General features: G+C 43.1%; 4 protein-coding genes across 4 annotated transcripts; all 4 read right to left on the reverse strand.

The window, feature by feature from the left end:
* Nucleotides 1-6,360: 6,360 nt before the first annotated feature.
* Nucleotides 6,361-8,663, reverse strand: LOC113569428 (complement C1q-like protein 2). Its single transcript, XM_035536534.2, has 3 exons — nucleotides 8,436-8,663; nucleotides 7,572-7,724; nucleotides 6,361-6,781 (listed from the first exon to the last, which is right to left on the reverse strand). The coding sequence occupies exons 1-3, from the start codon at nucleotides 8,578-8,580 to the stop codon at nucleotides 6,492-6,494; spliced, it is 588 nt and encodes a 195-aa protein (XP_035392427.1). The 5' UTR covers nucleotides 8,581-8,663; the 3' UTR covers nucleotides 6,361-6,491.
* A 1,305-nt stretch (nucleotides 8,664-9,968) lies between these two features.
* Nucleotides 9,969-12,203, reverse strand: LOC145652720 (complement C1q-like protein 2). The gene is made up of 3 exons (XM_081703883.1): nucleotides 11,978-12,203; nucleotides 11,110-11,262; nucleotides 9,969-10,389 (listed from the first exon to the last, which is right to left on the reverse strand). The coding sequence occupies exons 1-3, from the start codon at nucleotides 12,120-12,122 to the stop codon at nucleotides 10,100-10,102; spliced, it is 588 nt and encodes a 195-aa protein (XP_081560009.1). The 5' UTR covers nucleotides 12,123-12,203; the 3' UTR covers nucleotides 9,969-10,099.
* Nucleotides 12,204-13,512: 1,309 nt separating this feature from the next.
* LOC118243007 (complement C1q-like protein 2) lies at nucleotides 13,513-15,741 on the reverse strand. Its single transcript, XM_035536533.2, has 3 exons — nucleotides 15,516-15,741; nucleotides 14,652-14,804; nucleotides 13,513-13,933 (listed from the first exon to the last, which is right to left on the reverse strand). Exons 1-3 carry the CDS (start codon nucleotides 15,658-15,660, stop codon nucleotides 13,644-13,646), a joined length of 588 nt encoding a protein of 195 aa, XP_035392426.2. The 5' UTR covers nucleotides 15,661-15,741; the 3' UTR covers nucleotides 13,513-13,643.
* Nucleotides 15,742-17,053: 1,312 nt separating this feature from the next.
* On the reverse strand, nucleotides 17,054-19,245 carry LOC145652724 (complement C1q-like protein 2). Its single transcript, XM_081703886.1, has 3 exons — nucleotides 19,057-19,245; nucleotides 18,183-18,335; nucleotides 17,054-17,474 (listed from the first exon to the last, which is right to left on the reverse strand). The coding sequence occupies exons 1-3, from the start codon at nucleotides 19,199-19,201 to the stop codon at nucleotides 17,185-17,187; spliced, it is 588 nt and encodes a 195-aa protein (XP_081560012.1). The 5' UTR covers nucleotides 19,202-19,245; the 3' UTR covers nucleotides 17,054-17,184.
* Between the last annotated feature and the right edge of the window lie 3,242 nt (nucleotides 19,246-22,487).

The following is a 22,487-nucleotide window of genomic DNA, read 5'->3' on the forward strand; positions in this document are numbered from 1 at the left end:
CTTAAAATCCCTCATCACGTACTCGCTCTCTCTCTCTCTCTCTCTCTCTCTCTCTCTCTCTCTCTCTCTCTCTCTCTCTCCCCCTCTCCCTCTCTCTATCCGTTCCTTTCTCGTTTCCTGCCAGTAGTTCAATCTCCCTACAGCTTTTTTATAATGATGATGATAACTATCTCTTACATAAATACCATATAATATCTCAGCTATTACCGTTATTCTGCTGTTATTAGGGTAGAATAGCCTGCAATTATTATTGTCAGTGTGGTGTTTTAAAATGACCCTTCAGTTAGAAAATTATTTCTTCTGAAAAGAGGCAGCGCATTAAAGAAACGCTGAAAATCGCAGTTTAGTGTGGCCAATAGACCAGTAAGTGAGACCCCATTCTTCTACGAGTTATATAAATGCAGTCAGAACAGGAGTGAGACAGCAGAGTATGAAAAGGACAGATTCTCTGTGTGTGTGTGTGTGTGTGTGTGTGTTCGTTCTATAGTGCTAATGCTAAGGGTCCCTTTGTGTGCTTTGTGTGCATGTAAGTAATTGACCATGTGCTGGTATGTGTGTGTGTGTGTGTGCGCGCGCGTGTGTGTGTGCGTGTGTGTGTGTATGTGTGTGTGTGTGCGTGCGTGTGTGTGTGCGTGTGTGTGTGTGTGTGTGTGTGCGTGTATGTGTGTGTGTGTGTGTGTGTGTGTGTGCGTGCGTGTGTGTGTGTGTGTGTGCGTGCGTGTGTGTGTGTATGTGTTCTATAATGCTGATGGTAAGGCTCTGTGTGTGTGCCCCTCAGGCTTCAACAGGCACAGTAACTCAAAGCAAGCGATTGACTCCCATTTCTGTGACCCAGGTCGTCCTTCAGCCGGGGGGCTGGGTGACGTGCCCCCTCTTAACGTGACCTGGGTGGTACTTCAGCCAGGGGGCTGGGTGACGTGCCCCCTCTTAACGTGACCCGGGTGGTACTTCAGCCGGGGGGCTGGGTAACGTGCCCCCTCTTATGGCTGTCACTCTTCTTCCACATTTCCTTCCAACGATTCTGCACCCCTATGCCGCATCCTTCCACATCGTTTAAGGACCTCTCTGCTTAAACCGCCGCACTGCTTGATCTTTCTATAGTTCTTTTAGCAGCGTATAAATAGGCCGGAAGCATTCTACAGGTGAGCTAACAAAACCTCTGACGTTCTGCTCCGGCCTTCTGGTCCACCTCTCTGGCAAAGCACGCGTGTCCCGTCACCAGGCATCTACCTGTGGCTGTCAGCAACAGCGGCGAGATGTCCCCTCCAAACACCCTCCCTCTGTGCCTCTCCCCCATCGCTCGCCTTCATCTGTGACTGACATTTAGCATTTGAAGCCCTGTCCTCAACTCTTCTGCCATTCCATGCCAGACAAAATCACAAACGGTGACTTTTCTCCACAGCGTCGGACCACGCGTGTGGGCGTGTGGATGCGCTCCGCACCGTGACACATTCCAAAGTGAGTGGTGTGCCAGCGCCCGTGCGTGTGTGAGTGTGTGGGAGGGTTTATGCGTTTTCTTCTTTTCGGAGGGAGGCACGTCTGGTTTTGGATGTCTCTGCCGTACTTCTTCTGCTGCTCTCTCGCTCCTTCTATCACTTATCCTGTCAGCCACTTCAGTTTCAGGGAAGGCGGTGTAAAGAAAGCCGTCCGCGCCGTCCAGAGCTGGAGAGGAGACCTCATCCTCTGTAGTATCCATCAGCGGCGCGACCCAGTTCTCGACCCTGCTGGCACCGTGCAGTGCGGCTACCGGCTGCCACCGCTCAAGGTCGCTGGGTCGGAGCCCTTTCGGGGGCACCAGGACACGGTTGGTGTTAACTTGCGCATTTTTGGGTTTGGTTTTAGGAAGTAAAAGCTGACACATTCAGTACACTAATGAAGGCAATTTGCACCAGCTATGAAAAATGTCACACGTCATCCAGTATACAACCACATCAGGGGTTAGATGAATACTAATCATCGCTCGCTGAGCCGACAGAGCAGTACAGCACGGGGTGACTAAGGACGTTATGGCCATTACTTGAATGTTTACAAAGAGTGTGACCAAAACTGCTTCCTGGGGGGGGGGGGTTGGTTTGGGGACGATGGCAAGAAAGTGCCGATAAACTGTGTTGGCAACTGCTAATCATGGCCGTATAACGAGGTATCTTCTTCATGCCGTGTATGTACAATTTTAGACAAATTTGCTCTGAAAAAACAGCATATAGATGTCTTGTTGAGAGACCTCTTTTCCTTTGGCGACACGGGACGACTTACTAATGCATGCCATCTCACAGACAGGCTGGCACTGTGCGGAGTAATTTAAGGTGCATTCAAGTCTTCTGTTGCCTGGTATAAATTGGCATCTATTTTTCTGGCATCTGGCCTTTCAGAAATATCATTACTTTGATCTTTTTAAGGGTCGGAGCTTGTTACTGCCTCTACCCCCAGCGTCTCGCTGTTCCTCCGGCGTAACACATTCTGCCCAGCCCAGCATCAGCTGCCCCGCCCCGGTCCCCAGCACCTGCTAGTGAACAAACCGTGCTTGTCAATAGGTAGCATTACAGAGCTGACCACGCCCCTGACCCGTAGGCCTGGTGATGCTTCCCAGCGGAAGAGCGATACAGAGAGACAGAGACAGAAAGACAAAGAAGTAATGGGAGTCCTGTTTATGTCCACACTTATCAACAGTGTGTGTGTGTGTGTGTGTGTGTGTGCACAAGTGTGTGTGTGTGTGCATGTGCATGAGTGTTTGTGTGTGTGTGTTTGTGTGTGTGCGCGCATGTGTGTGTGTGTGTGTGAGTGTGTGTGTGTGTGTGAGTGTGTGTGTGTGCGCGAGTGTGTGTGTGTGTGTGTGTGTGCACGCGTGTGTGTGTGTGCGCACGTGTGTGTGTGCGCGCGCAAGTGTGTGTGTGTGTGTGCGTGTGCGTGAGTGTGTGTGTGAGTGTGTGTGTGTGTGTGCACGTGTGTGTGTGCGCACGTGTGTAGCCATTACAACACACACACACACACACACACACACACACCTGAGTCTCTGAGGCCATATTACACTGAACATGACACATGCACACACACACACACACACACACGCTGGACATACCCAGAAGTGGGCAGACCCTGACCTCAGTTGCATGTACATTAATTGCCTTTCCCAGGTCTGCCACCTCTGTCACTGACAGATTAGGATGAGACTCCCACCAGGACATGCCAGCATGATCCCTTTTATTAAATATGTACTGATAAATAAACAACGTTTAGGCTAAACCTGTTCTAAATGTGTCTGTGACCTGTTTTTAGACTGTCTTAAGCTTCTGGCGCGTCTTATGGGCTAGGGGCTGTGATTTTATTGGCTAGCTGCTAAAAAAAAGTTTTCATTTTTAGCAATCTGTTCATTACAATACTAATATAATGATGGCCCTCTCACTACTATATTAAAGAACGATGTCATGTGGCCCACCGCCCCCCTCTGACAGTAGTGCATTTATAGTCCGAACGCTGGCCTCATTCAGGGGCGCGCTCATTATTTCATGTGGTTTCGTGCAAAAATCACCAACGTCTGATAACTACAATTAATGCAGCGAACATGGGGTTCGAGTGCAGATGACATTGTTAGTAGGAGCGGCCCCTTTCCAGAATGTTCCCTCTGAAAGGGTCTTTGGGAGGGAAACAGAGCTGTCACTTTGGGGCAAAGTAGATTATGCAACACAAGGATTAGCCAGATCAGAGAGGTCAAATTTGCATTAAAGTACTAGTTGTTCAGGGACAATATTGCAGCGTCAGCTTGGATTAGAGAAAGACAGGCAGTAGGGGAGGGCGCGGTGAGAACTCCCAGGATGCCGTGCGCCTGCCCGCACCCTGTAATTAGGCTAAAATACGTTTTTTAATTGTGTTGTAGGATACCTGGATTTGTTTATATTTGGCTTATTAAGTTGTATCTTTTTCGAGTTTAATTAGTGTGTTAGAATGTTTCACCATCGTGCTGTATGTGTTTTGTGTTGTATGCGTTTCTTGTGTGTTTTGTGTTGTACATGTTTGGTGTTCTGTGTTGTTTTGTTTTGTGTGTGTTGTATCTTTTGTGTTGTATGAGTTTAGTGTTGTATGTGTTTCATGTTGTATGAATTTCGTGTTGTATGTGTTTTGTGTTGTATGTTTTGTCTTGTATGTGTTTTGTGTTGTATGTGTTTCATGTTGTATGTTTCATGTTGTATGAATTTAGTGTTGTATGTGTTTCACGTTGCATGTTTCGTGTTGTGTTTCATGTGTGTTTAGTGTTGTATGTGTTTCGTGTTGTATGTTTCATGTTGTATGTGTTTTGTGTTGTGTGTTTCATTGTATGAGTTTAGTATTGTATGTTTCATGTTGTATGAGTTTAGTGTTGTGTGTTTCGTGTTGTATGAATTTCGTGTTGTATGCATTTCGTGTTGTATGTGTTTTGTGTTGTATCTGTTTCCTGTTGTGTGTTTTATATTGTATGGGTTTCGTGTTGTATTTGTTTTGTATGTGTTTTGTGTTGTATGTTTCATGTTGTATGAGTTTAGTGTTGTATGTGTTTCGTGTTATAGTTGTTTAATGAACAGTATGTTTGTTTTGCATTGAAAATGGATTTTTCTGGCTCTGTGCTTCTATTCGTCTGTGATGACAAGTGTTCCCTTCTCCTTTGCCAAGGTTTAAGTCACCCTATATTTTAAAAAAAAATAATAATTTTTTGCCATTTTTTAAAAAAGAAATGTGGAGATATGAACATCTCATTTACTATCATCCATGTGACATGAAGGATGCAAAAGTCAAGGCACGCCGTTGCTGGCCTCCCTCAGACCAACGCCGCTAGCTAGCAACAGCGAAGCTAACACTCGTGCACGAGCTAGGTCGCTGGCTCGCTATCGGCCAGCGGACTCGGCCGTTAGCGTCCGTTACGTGGCATGTCATGACGCGTCAGCCTGCACTGTCCTGATTGGTCGGATGCGAAACACGAGGCGCCCCGATTTCTGTTTTGTAATGACTCTCTTTGGAACTTCCACTGCTAGCAATGTATTATTTAAGCTAAAAAAAAAAAAGGTTCAATAATACAGCCTTCAAATGAGGTTTTTTGGTTGACTTTAAGACAAAGTGTACTGTCCGGATTCGAGGTACTGTTTGACAAGCACCATATAAGCGAGGTGTGAGAGGCACGGCTAAGGTGGACCGTGGACATCGGGAGTCGGGGACGGCAATAGTACATTTTCAGCCCAACTGAAGCGCACGGCTCTCCCTCGTCACTCTCTCTTCAGCAGACTTTCTTCTTGCTCGGACACTTTTCTCTTTCCCGCCAGATGGCTGACCCATCTGCTCTCTCCTTTCTTAACTCTAATCTCCACGTCTTCCGCCGCTCTACGGCCGGTAGAGAGGAGACCCAAGCCTCCTGCTGTTCAGAACTGAGCCTCGCCTCTCCAAATAACCTGGCATTTTGCACCGAGGCACGGTCACGTCAAGCGCAGCGCGCATGGCGGAGTGGACGTCTTCTTTACCTCCGCTCCTCATGGTTTCGTCTCCTTCTCTGTGGACTGGGGTGTCAGAAAACCAGGAACACAGAGTAGGAACCAGGAACAACACACATATGTGCCATCTTTTCTTTCTGCCGTTCATGTAACGTTTAGAGCTCTGCTCCTCGCAGCACGTCAGGTGCCGTTCTGCACTCTGACGTGTCTCTCTCTCTCTCTCTCTCTCTCTCTCTCCATCACGGCTGTTGAAAAAGCTGACTGTCTGAACGCCATTTCCAGCGCCTAGTCCCCTAGCATGATGAAGCAGAAGTGTGTAAGGTCAGGTAAGGTCACACTGACTTAGGCGTGTGTGTGTGTGTGTGTGTGTGTGTGTGTGTGTGTGTGTGTGTGTGTGTGTGTCAGAGGGTGGGGGATGGGTGTGTGTGTGTGTATTTGTGGGTCGGTTTACCTCCATCTGTAGGAAGCCCCACTAAGGACAGTAGGTCTCTTTTTAAAGGAGACCTCTCCAAACGAGCTCACAGAGATAACACCCATCACTCAAAGAAAGGGAAAACATTAATAACTAATCCTCTTTTTCTGCAGCGCCCTGCAGGTTTATTCTTTGTAGTAGGAAGAGTGAACTAGCACCTGAACCGGTAATATTTATAAGCATGACAGACATGTTTAGCTTTGCCAGAATATAAGTGCATGTTGGAACATGTCAGACGTGAGAAGAACACGGACCCTCTCGTGTAACCTCACGTGGTTTGTCCGTAAAATACTGCCAATGGATACGTTTTGCTGAAAAATCTTGTGATCACACACCTGGTTTTTGTGTGTGATTTTTAAATGCTGTATTAACACAACCAAGACAATTGAATTGAAAGTATTTATAATTGATGGATATTAACTAAAGGACCAATATGCGGATGGTAAATGCATATTTATTGTCATGCAACATTTAAATGCACTGTGTTTCTTTGTTTATTGAATGTTATATGTTTCTGTGTATTTGTCTTATTAGAAGCACATGGAGATTGCGTGAGAGGCAGTGTGAGCTCAGAGCTGATAGAGTAGAAATCCACTGAAGGTGTGTATGTTCGTTGTGGTACTGCTAGACACTCGAAAACCTTTGGGCAGGTTCATGTACACCTTGTCGCCCTGTTCCAGGATCAGTGCTGCTGAGTTACTGGCATAATCCTCGTTATCGCCCCTATCCTGGGTCTCCCAAATCAGTAAGATTTCCTCATTGTTCCTGTACAAACTCACACCGATGTCAGCTTCAGACACCCAGCTGTATGTGGTGAAAGTAAAAAAATAAACTCCCTTGACTGGGGCAGTGAAGATCCCTGGAAACACATCACACACACACCAAAGACCACCATCAAAAATGATTATACTAATATAACTATAGGCAGATTACGTGATATCTTAACACCGTAATATATGTTCTGACCATGAGAACACTATACTTTGCTGTTTACAAATTTGAAGTATGTGTTCATCAACCGTTACATCAAACTTGCAATATTTGAAAGTTACATTTAAAGTGAAAGAGAGGACAAAACTTTATTTACAAACGCTCAGTTTCTCTGGAAACTTTGTGTATATTTCTACAATTTTGAATTTGAATTTGTAATGAGCGGCCCGAGTGCCGAAGGGCAAAGAGCAGGACATGCAGACTCTCCCTTGACTTTGTGGGACATTTAATAACATTTAACCAGGCACTCTCAGAGAACAAAACAGTGAACGTAAACACATCTGAACAGTACAACACAAAGTGAACATTTAACACAGACTGTCTACACAACGATGACGTCTGACTTACATACGCACGCTACCTTAACAACGACCAACATCCTGCACTCTTTGACGAGGGTTCATATACATAGACAAGATGAGGTGCAGGCGTGGCCACAAACACAGATCCTCCCACTGCACATGGCGGGCCAAACCACGTGTGTTCCGTAAAAGAATTTTGAATTAATTATATATCTTGGGTGCATAATTATTGGGCAAATATATATATATATTTGCCCAATAATTATGCACCCAAGATATATATACACATACACACACACACACACACACACATACATACATATATACAATTCTACACAGAGTATTGGTGAAGATTACCTGTTTGTGTGTTGTAGGCATTGCCGATGTTGGTTATGGCATGTTTGTGAACGAGGACAGAGGCGACATCGTAGGGTCCTGTTATTCCAATGTTATAGCCCTTAATCGAAGAAGGCCGATGCACCACAGAGAACACCACTTTCCTGCCTCCACCTCACAGTGCAAACACACAAGTGAATACACAAACATGTGCGCTTATATTTTAACCCATCCGACACACACACACACACACACTCAGTGGTATACATTCAAAGCTGGTCACAACATAAAATCAGAACCAGAGGGTGTCCTGACTTAGCCAGATGCTGGTGACACTCTGATCCCAGATGTTTGAGTAGCTCAGCCAGTCTGAGGGTTGAGGGTCAGGTTTGGATCTAGCCACAGAGCTCTGTGCACAAGTCTAACCCTGTTCTAATATGGGATTCTTCGATATTTATCTCTAATTAAATGGGGGTGAGGGGTCAATTTGGTAGAGAAGCAGTGTAAAAATGCTGACTTAACCTAAACAAATAAACTGACTGCACTTCACCTTCTGCCAGATTTATAAATTGAGCAGTCTTACCAAAAATATGAAGTTGGAGGAAATAAGATTATTATGTTTTACAGGATGAAGTTTGAACACGCTGCGTTTCTCCTCCCTGCTCCACCTCAGGGAGGGAGTGATATTTTACCTCGAGATTTACATTTTTACTGGCTTGACCTTCACACTATTAGAACTATTTTTTCCTGTGTAGATCCATATTTAGGCAAATCTGGATGACTGTACTCAGGGAAATATTTGGAGCAAGATTATTGTTAGCAACAGACTGTGTCCTGTCCACACGGTTATTAACCCTTCAAGACGCGAGCAGGAGTGAGCTTTACCTGTGCAGGATTTTTCCAGAGCAGTGATACGATCACTTAATTTCAGGAGATATTCCGCCTGCTCGTCCGTGAGCTGAGAGTCCACCTTCAGCAGCAGTGCTGCCACCGCTAGCACCAACACCTTCATCTTCACAACCTTCATCATCGTCTTGGAGTGCGCAGTAGAGCTACAAGAGGCTTGGGCGCTCTTATACTGTCGGCGGACAACTGCACATCACACCCGTTTCGGTATTGTGACACAAAGTTCCTTTTCTCCCAAAGGGGGGAAACTCGAAATGCTACATCACTGGGTTGCACAAATCGCTTAATCACACCTAACTGCACCACACATGAGGAAGACATTAGATGACTGTCACGTGTCTCTGGAAGACAACACAGAACCTGCATTCTCAACAAGGAATGCATGCCCTGGCTGAGGTGTGAACAAGTCTGATTAATTGGTAAAAATAATAATAATTGAATAAATTAACAGAATAAATGAAAGCACAGGGCCTCCAGTTTTAAGATACGCCACTGAAGGTATAATGAACATTTTCAGTGTGTGTGTGTGTGTGTGTGGGGGGGGGGGGGTCATTTGCCTGGCACCAATGAGGACTTCAGTTTTTATTTCAAAAATAAACATTAATAAACAAATGTATTTTATTTGCCAGTGCAATTAAATTTAAGATGGGTTTATGTTTATGGTAACATGTTTTTGGCCCCGTGATAAAGTTCAAGAGTTTCAGGATTTATGATCATCTCTGTGGGATTGCTGAGAACCACTTTTTTTTTTTTTTTTTTTAATGATATGGACGTAAGAAGTTTCTGCACCAGTGTCACGATAGACAGACACGTTCTTCTCAGAAGATGGAAGGTTAAGAAGGTTTCTTCAGTCCAAGAGTGGGCTGCCGAGTGCCGGCGTTTGAAAAGGTGTCGTATCAACAGTTTGGAAAGTTGGGTGTATGTACGAGAACAGGAGGCAAATCTCTAACCTGCTTGGAGAGTTCCTGACATCGGTCATAGCCTGAGGGGGTTTACTGTTTTAATCTATGTGTGGAAAATATATGTACTTGCTTTGCAATTCCTTGTTTTCTGGCTGGTTTGTTTGTAGAGTTTTGTTTTATGGCATGTGACATATCATCACTGTTCAGTGAAAATGAGCTCACAGAGATAACACCCATCACTCAAAGAAAGGGAAAACATTAATAACTAATCCTCTTTTTCTGCAGCGCCCTGCAGGTTTATTCTTTGTAGTAGGAAGAGTGAACTAGCACCTGAACCGGTAATATTTATAAGCATGACAGACATGTTTAGCTTTGCCAGAATATAAGTGCATGTTGGAACATGTCAGACGTGAGAAGAACACGGACCCTCTCGTGTAACCTCACGTGGTTTGTCCGTAAAATACTGCCAATGGATACGTTTTGCTGAAAAATCTTGTGATCACACACCTGGTTTTTGTGTGTGATTTTTAAATGCTGTATTAACACAACCAAGACAATTGAATTGAAAGTATTTATAATTGATGGATATTAACTAAAGGACCAATATGCGGATGGTAAATGCATATTTATTGTCATGCAACATTTAAATGCACTGTGTTTCTTTGTTTATTGAATGTTATATGTTTCTGTGTATTTGTCTTATTAGAAGCACATGGAGATTGCGTGAGAGGCAGTGTGAGCTCAGAGCTGATAGAGTAGAAATCCACTGAAGGTGTGTATGTTCGTTGTGGTACTGCTAGACACTCGAAAACCTTTGGGCAGGTTCATGTACACCTTGTCGCCCTGTTCCAGGATCAGTGCTGCTGAGTTACTGGCATAATCCTCGTTATCGCCCCTATCCTGGGTCTCCCAAATCAGTAAGATTTCCTCATTGTTCCTGTACAAACTCACACCGATGTCAGCTTCAGACACCCAGCTGTATGTGGTGAAAGTAAAAAAATAAACTCCCTTGACTGGGGCAGTGAAGATCCCTGGAAACACATCACACACACACCAAAGACCACCATCAAAAATGATTATACTAATATAACTATAGGCAGATTACGTGATATCTTAACACCGTAATATATGTTCTGACCATGAGAACACTATACTTTGCTGTTTACAAATTTGAAGTATGTGTTCATCAACCGTTACATCAAACTTGCAATATTTGAAAGTTACATTTAAAGTGAAAGAGAGGACAAAACTTTATCTACAAACGCTCAGTTTCTCGGGAAAATCTTTGTACATTTATACAATTTTCTGCACACTATCAGTGTCACGGAACACTCCCCTTGCCACTGGTCACATGGTACGGCTGCCGCGTGCAGAGGGAATTCACAGTTAGTCTCGTTTGTAACCACACCTATGTTGCTTAGCACACACACCTGCACCTGGTTAGTCTCGCTATGTCTGCATGTATTTAAACCCCTGTTGGTGTTTGCATCATTGTCGGTCATTGTTCACGTTAGCCGTATTCCTATCCATGTTCACTGTTTATGTTATATGTGAGTGCCGCTGTCTTTTTCGTGGGTAATAAATGTCTGTCTCCAGCGAGGGAGTCTGTATGTCCTGCTCCTTGCCCTGCGGCACTCGGGCCGTTACAAATAGTTGACCAATAATTATGCACACATAGATATTCTCCTAATACACACACACACACACACACACACACACACAATTCTACACGGAGTATTGGTGAAGATTACCTGTTTGTGTGTTGTAGGCATTGCCGATGTTGGTTATGGCATGTTTGTGAACGAGGACAGAGGCGACATCGTAGGGTCCTGTTATTCCAATGTTATAGCCCTTAATCGAAGAAGGCCGATGCACCACAGAGAACACCACTTTCCTGCCTCCACCTCACAGTGCAAACACACAAGTGAATACACAAACGTGCGCTTATATTTTAACCCATCCGACACACACACACACACACACACACACTCAGTGGTATACATTCAAAGCTGGTCACAACATAAAATCAGAACCAGAGGGTGTCCTGACTTAGCCAGATGCTGGTGACACTCTGATCCCAGATGTTTGAGTAGCTCAGCCAGTCTGAGGGTTGAGGGTCAGGTTTGGATCTAGCCACAGAGCTCTGTGCACAAGTCTAACCCTGTTCTAATATGGGATTCTTCGATATTTATCTCTAATTAAATGGGGGTGAGGGGTCAATTTGGTAGAGAAGCAGTGTAAAAATGCTGACTTAACCTAAACAAATAAACTGACTGCACTTCACCTTCTGCCAGATTTATAAATTGAGCAGTCTTACCAAAAATATGAAGTTGGAGGAAATAAGATTATTATGTTTTACAGGATGAAGTTTGAACACGCTGCGTTTCTCCTCCCTGCTCCACCTCAGGGAGGGAGTGATATTTTACCTCGAGATTTACATTTTTACTGGCTTGACCTTCACACTATTAGAACTATTTTTTCCTGTGTAGATCCATATTTAGGCAAATCTGGATGACTGTACTCAGGGAAATATTTGGAGCAAGATTATTGTTAGCAACAGACTGTGTCCTGTCCACACGGTTATTAACCCTTCAAGACGCGAGCAGGAGTGAGCTTTACCTGTGCAGGATTTTTCCAGAGCAGTGATACGATCGCTTAATTTCAGGAGATATTCCGCCTGCTCGTCCGTGAGCTGAGAGTCCACCTTCAGCAGCAGTGCTGCCACCGCTAGCACCAACACCTTCATCTTCACAACCTTCATCATCGTCTTGGAGTGCGCAGTAGAGCTACAAGAGGCTTGGGCGCTCTTATACTGTCGGCGGACAACTGCACATCACACCCGTTTCGGTATTGTGACACAAAGTTCCTTTTCTCCCAAAGGGGGGAAACTCGAAATGCTACATCACTGGGTTGCACAAATCGCTTAATCACACCTAACTGCACCACACATGAGGAAGACATTAGATGACTGTCACGTGTCTCTGGAAGACAACACAGAACCTGCATTCTCAACAAGGAATGCATGCCCTGGCTGAGGTGTGAACAAGTCTGATTAATTGGTAAAAATAATAATAATTGAATAAATTAACAGAATAAATGAAAGCACAGGGCCTCCAGTTTTAAGATACGCCACTGAAGGTATAATGAACATTTTCAGTGTGTGTGTGTGTGTGTGTGGGGGGGGGGGGGGGTCATTTGCCTGGCACCAATGAGGACTTCAGTTTTTATTTCAAAAATAAACATTAATAAACAAATGTATTTTATTTGCCAGTGCAATTAAATTTAAGATGGGTTTATGTTTATGGTAACATGTTTTTGGCCCCGTGATAAAGTTCAAGAGTTTCAGGATTTATGATCATCTCTGTGGGATTGCTGAGAACCACTTTTTTTTTTTTTTTTTTTAATGATATGGACGTAAGAAGTTTCTGCACCAGTGTCACGATAGACAGACACGTTCTTCTCAGAAGATGGAAGGTTAAGAAGGTTTCTTCAGTCCAAGAGTGGGCTGCCGAGTGCCGGCGTTTGAAAAGGTGTCGTATCAACAGTTTGGAAAGTTGGGTGTATGTACGAGAACAGGAGGCAAATCTCTAACCTGCTTGGAGAGTTCCTGACATCGGTCATAGCCTGAGGGGGTTTACTGTTTTAATCTATGTGTGGAAAATATATGTACTTGCTTTGCAATTCCTTGTTTTCTGGCTGGTTTGTTTGTAGAGTTTTGTTTTATGGCATGTGACATATCATCACTGTTCAGTGAAAATGAGCTCACAGAGATAACACCCATCACTCAAAGAAAGGGAAAACATTAATAACTAATCCTCTTTTTCTGCAGCGCCCTGCAGGTTTATTCTTTGTAGTAGGAAGAGTGAACTAGCACCTGAACCGGTAATATTTATAAGCATGACAGACATGTTTAGCTTTGCCAGAATATAAGTGCATGTTGGAACATGTCAGACGTGAGAAGAACACGGACCCTCTCGTGTAACCTCACGTGGTTTGTCCGTAAAATACTGCCAATGGATACGTTTTGCTGAAAAATCTTGTGATCACACACCTGGTTTTTGTGTGTGATTTTTAAATGCTGTATTAACACAACCAAGACAATTGAATTGAAAGTATTTATAATTGATGGATATTAACTAAAGGACCAATATGCGGATGGTAAATGCATATTTATTGTCATGCAACATTTAAATGCACTGTGTTTCTTTGTTTATTGAATGTTATATGTTTCTGTGTATTTGTCTTATTAGAAGCACATGGAGATTGCGTGAGAGGCAGTGTGAGCTCAGAGCTGATAGAGTAGAAATCCACTGAAGGTGTGTATGTTCGTTGTGGTACTGCTAGACACTCGAAAACCTTTGGGCAGGTTCATGTACACCTTGTCGCCCTGTTCCAGGATCAGTGCTGCTGAGTTACTGGCATAATCCTCGTTATCGCCCCTATCCTGGGTCTCCCAAATCAGTAAGATTTCCTCATTGTTCCTGTACAAACTCACACCGATGTCAGCTTCAGACACCCAGCTGTATGTGGTGAAAGTAAAAAAATAAACTCCCTTGACTGGGGCAGTGAAGATCCCTGGAAACACATCACACACACACCAAAGACCACCATCAAAAATGATTATACTAATATAACTATAGGCAGATTACGTGATATCTTAACACCGTAATATATGTTCTGACCATGAGAACACTATACTTTGCTGTTTACAAATTTGAAGTATGTGTTCATCAACCGTTACATCAAACTTGCAATATTTGAAAGTTACATTTAAAGTGAAAGAGAGGACAAAACTTTATCTACAAACGCTCAGTTTCTCGGGAAAATCTTTGTACATTTATACAATTTTCTGCACACTATCAGTGTCACGGAACACTCCCCTTGCCACTGGTCACATGGTACGGCTGCCGCGTGCAGAGGGAATTCACAGTTAGTCTCGTTTGTAACCACACCTATGTTGCTTAGCACACACACCTGCACCTGGTTAGTCTCGCTATGTCTGCATGTATTTAAACCCCTGTTGGTGTTTGCATCATTGTCGGTCATTGTTCACGTTAGCCGTATTCCTATCCATGTTCACTGTTTATGTTATATGTGAGTGCCGCTGTCTTTTTCGTGGGTAATAAATGTCTGTCTCCAGCGAGGGAGTCTGTATGTCCTGCTCCTTGCCCTGCGGCACTCGGGCCGTTACAAATAGTTGACCAATAATTATGCACACATAGATATTCTCCTAATACACACACACACACACACACACACACACAATTCTACACGGAGTATTGGTGAAGATTACCTGTTTGTGTGTTGTAGGCATTGCCGATGTTGGTTATGGCATGTTTGTGAACGAGGACAGAGGCGACATCGTAGGGTCCTGTTATTCCAATGTTATAGCCCTTAATCGAAGAAGGCCGATGCACCACAGAGAACACCACTTTCCTGCCTCCACCTCACAGTGCAAACACACAAGTGAATACACAAACATGTGCGCTTATATTTTAACCCATCCGACACACACACACACACACACTCAGTGGTATACATTCAAAGCTGGTCACAACATAAAATCAGAACCAGAGGGTGTCCTGACTTAGCCAGATGCTGGTGACACTCTGATCCCAGATGTTTGAGTAGCTCAGCCAGTCTGAGGGTTGAGGGTCAGGTTTGGATCTAGCCACAGAGCTCTGTGCACAAGTCTAACCCTGTTCTAATATGGGATTCTTCGATATTTATCTCTAATTAAATGGGGGTGAGGGGTCAATTTGGTAGAGAAGCAGTGTAAAAATGCTGACTTAACCTAAACAAATAAACTGACTGCACTTCACCTTCTGCCAGATTTATAAATTGAGCAGTCTTACCAAAAATATGAAGTTGGAGGAAATAAGATTATTATGTTTTACAGGATGAAGTTTGAACACGCTGCGTTTCTCCTCCCTGCTCCACCTCAGGGAGGGAGTGATATTTTACCTCGAGATTTACATTTTTACTGGCTTGACCTTCACACTATTAGAACTATTTTTTCCTGTGTAGATCCATATTTAGGCAAATCTGGATGACTGTACTCAGGGAAATATTTGGAGCAAGATTATTGTTAGCAACAGACTGTGTCCTGTCCACACGGTTATTAACCCTTCAAGACGCGAGCAGGAGTGAGCTTTACCTGTGCAGGATTTTTCCAGAGCAGTGATACGATCGCTTAATTTCAGGAGATATTCCGCCTGCTCGTCCGTGAGCTGAGAGTCCACCTTCAGCAGCAGTGCTGCCACCGCTAGCACCAACACCTTCATCTTCACAACCTTCATCATCGTCTTGGAGTGCGCAGTAGAGCTACAAGAGGCTTGGGCGCTCTTATACTGTCGGCGGACAACTGCACATCACACCCGTTTCGGTATTGTGACACAAAGTTCCTTTTCTCCCAAAGGGGGGAAACTCGAAATGCTACATCACTGGGTTGCACAAATCGCTTAATCACACCTAACTGCACCACACGTGAGGAAGACATTAGATGACTGTCACGTGTCTCTGGAAGACAACACAGAACCTGCATTCTCAACAAGGAATGCATGCCCTGGCTGAGGTGTGAACAAGTCTGATTAATTGGTAAAAATAATAATAATTGAATAAATTAACAGAATAAATGAAAGCACAGGGCCTCCAGTTTTAAGATACGCCACTGAAGGTATAATGAACATTTTCAGTGTGTGTGTGTGTGTGGGGGGGGGGGGGGGGGGGGGGTCATTTGCCTGGCACCAATGAGGACTTCAGTTTTTATTTCAAAAATAAACATTAATAAACAAATGTATTTTATTTGCCAGTGCAATTAAATTTAAGATGGGTTTATGTTTATGGTAACATGTTTTTGGCCCCGTGATAAAGTTCAAGAGTTTCAGGATTTATGATCATCTCTGTGGGATTGCTGAGAACCACTTTTTTTTTTTTTTTTTTTAATGATATGGACGTAAGAAGTTTCTGCACCAGTGTCACGATAGACAGACACGTTCTTCTCAGAAGATGGACGGTTAAGAAGGTTTCTTCAGTCCAAGAGTGGGCTGCCGAGTGCCGGCGTTTGAAAAGGTGTCGTATCAACAGTTTGGAAAGTTGGGTGTATGTACGAGAACAGGAGGCAAATCTCTAACCTGCTTGGAGAGTTCCTGACATCGGTCATAGCCTGAGGGGGTTTACTGTTTTAATCTATGTGTGGAAAATATATGTACTTGCTTTGCAATTCCTTGTTTTCTGGCTGGTTTGTTTGTAGAGTTTTGTTTTATGGCATGTGACATATCATCACTGTTCAGTGAAAATGAGCTCACAGAGATAACACCCATCACTCAAAGAAAGGGAAAACATTAATAACTAATCCTCTTTTTCTGCAGCGCCCTGCAGGTTTATTCTTTGTAGTAGGAAGAGTGAACTAGCACCTGAACTGGTAATATTTATAAGCATGACAGACATGTTTAGCTTTGCCAGAATATAAGTGCATGTTGGAACATGTCAGACGTGAGAAGAACACGGACCCTCTCGTGTAACCTCACGTGGTTTGTCCGTAAAATACTGCCAATGGATACGTTTTGCTGAAAAATCTTGTGATCACACACCTGGTTTTTGTGTGTGATTTTTAAATGCTGTATTAACACAACCAAGACAATTGAATTGAAAGTATTTATAATTGATGGATATTAACTAAAGGACCAATATGCGGATGGTAAATGCATATTTATTGTCATGCAACATTTAAATGCACTGTGTTTCTTTGTTTATTGAATGTTATATGTTTCTGTGTATTTGTCTTATTGGAAGCACATGGAGATTGTGTGAGAGGCAGTGTGAGCTCAGAGCTGATAGAGCAGAAATCCACTAAAGGTGTGTAGGTTGCTTGTGATGCTGCTAGCCACTTGAAAACCTTTGGGCAGGTTCATGTACACCCTGTCGCCCTGTTCCAGGATCAGTGCTGCTGAGTTACTGGCATAATCCTCGTTATCGCCCCAATCCTGGGTCTCCCAAATCAGTAAGATTTCCTCATTGTTCCTGTACAAACTCACACCGATGTCAGCTCCAGACACCCAGCTGTATGTGGTGAAAGTAAAAAAATAAACTCCCTTGACTGGGGCAGTGAAGATCCCTGGAAACACATCACACACACACCAAAGACCACCATCAAAAATGATTATACTAATATAACTATAGGCAGATTACGTGATATCTTAACACCGTAATATATGTTCTGACCATGAGAACACTATACTTTGCTGTTTACAAATTTGAAGTATGTGTTCATCAACCGTTACATCAAACTTGCAATATTTGAAAGTTACATTTAAAGTGAAAGAGAGGACAAAACTTTATCTACAAACGCTCAGTTTCTCGGGAAAATCTTTGTACATTTATACAATTTTCTGCACACTATCAGTGTCACGGAACACTCCCCTTGCCACTGGTCACATGGTACGGCTGCCGCGTGCAGAGGGAATTCACAGTTAGTCTCGTTTGTAACCACACCTATGTTGCTTAGCACACACACCTGCACCTGGTTAGTCTCGCTATGTCTGCATGTATTTAAACCCCTGTTGGTGTTTGCATCATTGTCGGTCATTGTTCACGTTAGCCGTATTCCTATCCATGTTCACTGTTTATGTTATATGTGAGTGCCGCTGTCTTTTTCGTGGGTAATAAATGTCTGTCTCCAGCGAGGGAGTCTGTATGTCCTGCTCCTTGCCCTGCGGCACTCGGGCTGTTACAAATAGTTGACCAATAATTATGCACACATAGATATTCTCCTAATACACACACACACACACACAATTCTACACGGAGTATTGGTGAAGATTACCTGTTTGTGTGTTGTAGGCATTGCCGATGTTGGTTATGGCATGTTTGTGAACGAGGACAGAGGCGACATCGTAGGGTCCTGTTATTCCAACGTTATCGCCCTTAATCGAAGAAGGCCGATGCACCACAGAGAACACCACTTTCCTGCCTCCACCTCACAGTGCAAACACACAAGTGAATACACAAACGTGCGCTTATATTTTAATCCATCCGACACACACACACACACACACACACACACACACTCAGTGGTATACATTCAAAGCTGGTCACAACATAAAATCAGAACCAGAGGGTGTCCTGACTTAGCCAGATGCTGGTGACACTCTGATCCCAGATGTTTGAGTAGCTCAGCCAGTCTGAGGGTTGAGGGTCAGGTTTGGATCTAGCCACAGAGCTCTGTGCACAAGTCTAACCCTGTTCTAATATGGGATTCTTCGATATTTATCTCTAATTAAATGGGGGTGAGGGGTCAATTTGGTAGAGAAGCAGTGTAAAAATGCTGACTTAACCTAAACAAATAAACTGACTGCACTTCACCTTCTGCCAGATTTATAAATTGAGCAGCCTTACCAAAAATATGAAGTTGGAGGAAATAAGATTATTATGTTTTACAGGATGAAGTTTGAACACGCTGCGTTTCTCCTCCCTGCTCCACCTCAGGGAGGGAGTGATATTTTACCTCGAGATTTACATTTTTACTGGCTTGACCTTCACACTATTAGAACTATTTTTTCCTGTGTAGATCCATATTTAGGCAAATCTGGATGACTGTACTCAGGGAAATATTTGGAGCAAGATTATTGTTAGCAACAGACTGTGTCCTGTCCACACGGTTATTAACCCTTCAAGACGCGAGCAGGAGTGAGCTTTACCTGTGCAGGATTTTTCCAGAGCATTGATACGATCATTTAATCTCAGGAGATATTCCGCCACGTCATCCGTGAGCTGAGAGTCCACCTTCAGCAGCAGTGCTGCCACCGCTAGCACCAACACCTTCATCTTCACAACCTTCATCATCGTCTTGGAGTGCGCAGTAGAGCTACAAGAGGCTTGGGCGCTCTTATACTGTCGGTGGACAACTGCAGGTCAGACCCGTTTCACCATCATGACACAGAGTTCCTTTTTCTCCCAAAGGGGGGAAACTCGAAATGCTACATCACTGGGTTGCGCAAATCGCTTAATCACACCTAACTGCACCACACCTGAAGAAGACATTAGATGACTGTCACGTGTCTCTGGAAGACAACACAGAACCTGCATTCTCAACAAGGAATGCATGCCCTGGCTGAGGTGTGAACAAGTCTGATTAATTGGTAAAAATAATAATAATTGAATAAATTAACAGAATAAATGAAAGCACAGGGCCTCCAGTTTTAAGATACGCCACTGAAGGTATAATGAACATTTTCAGTGTGTGTGTGTGTGTGGGGGGGGGGGGGGGGGGGGGTCATTTGCCTGGCACCAATGAGGACTTCAGTTTTTATTTCAAAAATAAACATTAATAAACAAATGTATTTTATTTGCCAGTGCAATTAATTTTAAGATGGGTTTATGTTTATGGTAACATGTTTTTGGCCCCGTGATAAAGTTCAAGAGTTTCAGGATTTATGATCATCTCTGTGGGATTGCTGAGAACCACTTTTTTTTTTTTTTTTTTTTAATGATATGGACGTAAGAAGTTTCTGCACCAGTGTCACGATAGACAGACACGTTCTTCTCAGAAGATGGAAGGTTAAGAAGGTTTCTTCAGTCCAAGAGTGGGCTGCTGAGTGCCGGCGTTTGAAAAGGTGTCGTATCAACAGTTTGGAAAGTTGGGTGTATGTACGAGAACAGGAGGCAAATCTCTAACCTGCTTGGAGAGTTCCTGACATCGGTCATAGCCTGAGGGGGTTTACTGTTTTAATCTATGTGTGGAAAATATATGTACTTGCTTTGCAATTCCTTGTTTTCTGGCTGGTTTGTTTGTAGAGTTTTGTTTTATGGCATGTGACATATCATCACTGTTCAGTGAAAATACATAGATCCAGAATCAGGTTCTTTTCACCAGTACTTGTCAGCTACAGGATCTTTCTTTAATATGATGGAATCTGCTGAATTACTGGAGTATAACACTGATAGGACACAGGTACACAGGCAATACTGACTACTAAACTGGAATAAATAGGGTATCGGGTAAACGCAAACATACTCAACATTAAAAATGTATAACATGTACATAGAAGCATTAGGAATATTTATACAAATACATGACTGTTAAAGGAATGTAGAAGTCAGCAGACTCGCTGTTAAAGTAGCCTATGCTAAGGAAATATACAGGGCTGGAAAACCATAGGAGCCGACCCGAAGATTTCAGCTCTGCCCGTATGCCGGCCATTCCATTCCATACTCTGCTAAATTTCAACCCATGTACACCTTGTCCATTGCCTAGACGCACGAGCGCTGTGGTTGAAAATCGGAGTTATACCACCAAATACTAATTTCTGAACCCTTTCCAAGTTAGTATAGTGCTGTTTGTAAATGAATAGGAACTTGTTTTCTTTGCATTATTTAAGGTCTGAAAACACTGCATTTCTGTTTGTTATTTTGACCAGTTATCATTTTCTGCACACAAATGCTCCAGGCTGACAATGTTTTTATTTGGAATTTGGGAGAAATATGAGTAGTTCCTGGAATTAAAATATATTCAAATACATAGTTAAACCAAAGAAACTGATCAATTTGCACTGGTCTCTTAGTTTTTCCAGAGATTTATCAAAGAGCTACAGGTATAAAAAAGAGTACAGCAGAAATAACATCTACAACTTGTCTGTCAGTGTCACAGAACCGGAGTTAGTTTGGGTTTGTTTAGTGATCAACAGACAAATAAAAAACATTTAAAATAAGTTTGGACCTGCTGTGCACCAGGAGCTGTGCCTGCCTCCATCACAGAGATCAGAGGGTCAGCTCTGAGTCGTGTGTGTGTGTGTGTGTTATAACCAGAACTTTTCCTAATCAGCTCCAGCACTGTACACAGCCATGCCACAACCAGCACTGACGATGCTTACAGCACAGATCCAGGTGCTCTTTTATAAATAGCTCCCATCACCTTGATTGGTTAGCTGCACTCTGGAGGGAAAGACACGGCTTTTCAAACGATTCTTCTCTTGCTTAACAACTCGGATGGAGCTGAATGTCAGGGGAACCTGGGCTTACTGGTCTGACAGCAGAAAAAGATAATAGCCTGGAGTTGGTTGCCTCCACATGAACTTTCCATTAGATAGGGCTCTGTTATTTTCCACATATTTTCACGGTGGCTCTCTCCACTGACTGAATTTATAATGGCCAAGTTTCAGCGACACAAATGTTGAGATGAACAGCCGATAATGTTAAACAGGAGGTGGTGGAGGTTTTAGGGGGTGTTAATATTTACACCTGTCTTTAGACATATATGTTGCGTCTTGATTATCATTGGGACGTTATGTTCATGTCTGAGGTAATGACTTTTATTCTGGAAACTTGAGAACGCTTGTGTAAATACTGTTAAAGAAAGGTTGGGGTTTTTTGTGTCTTAGATGAAGGTGTGAAAATTGTCATGCCACATGACTATAGTTATATTAGTTTTTGTTATATTAGCGTAATAGTTTTTCATAGTGTGTGTGTGTGTGTGTGTGTGTGTGTGTGTGTGTGTGTGTGTGCGTGCAATGTAATTGCAGGGTTTTTCATTGCTCATTAACATTTTTTAACCTGAACCACGTATAGCAACACTGATCCTGGAACAGGGTGACACGCTGTACACAAGTCTGTCGTGAGGCAGCATCACATCCAACATAGACACCTTCGCTGAACTTCTGCTCTATCAGCTCTGAGCTGCTGTCACTCACACAATCCCCACGTGTTTCCAATAAAGCAAATGCACAGAAACATATCAGAGAATTATTTTTAAAATGACAGTAGATGACAATAGATATGCAATTACCATATTTTGGTCCAAAAATATTACCGTTGAAATGCCTCTGAATCTTGCATATGACAAAAGCTGTCCAATCTGTTCTTCTGTCTTTTATTTCACATGTATCATTTTATGAACACTGTTTTTAAAAGGGGTTTTACTCATATTATTGCAGAGTTAAACTTTACTTCCACAATTAGCTACAGAAATAATCACATCTGAGACAGAACCTTGGGTTTTCTGACTTGCCGCATGACAGCATGCACTTCTCAGACATCTGACAGCTACCTTCACTGATAATACAAACCGGCTTATGTTTATAAATATTATAGGGTCAATGAATTATTAATTGCACCATTCCTTCCACAAAGAATT

This window comes from Electrophorus electricus, chromosome 20 (assembly GCF_041902795.1).
Source record: "Electrophorus electricus isolate QZ-2024a chromosome 20, ASM4190279v1, whole genome shotgun sequence".
Lineage (NCBI taxonomy): Eukaryota > Metazoa > Chordata > Actinopteri > Gymnotiformes > Gymnotidae > Electrophorus > Electrophorus electricus.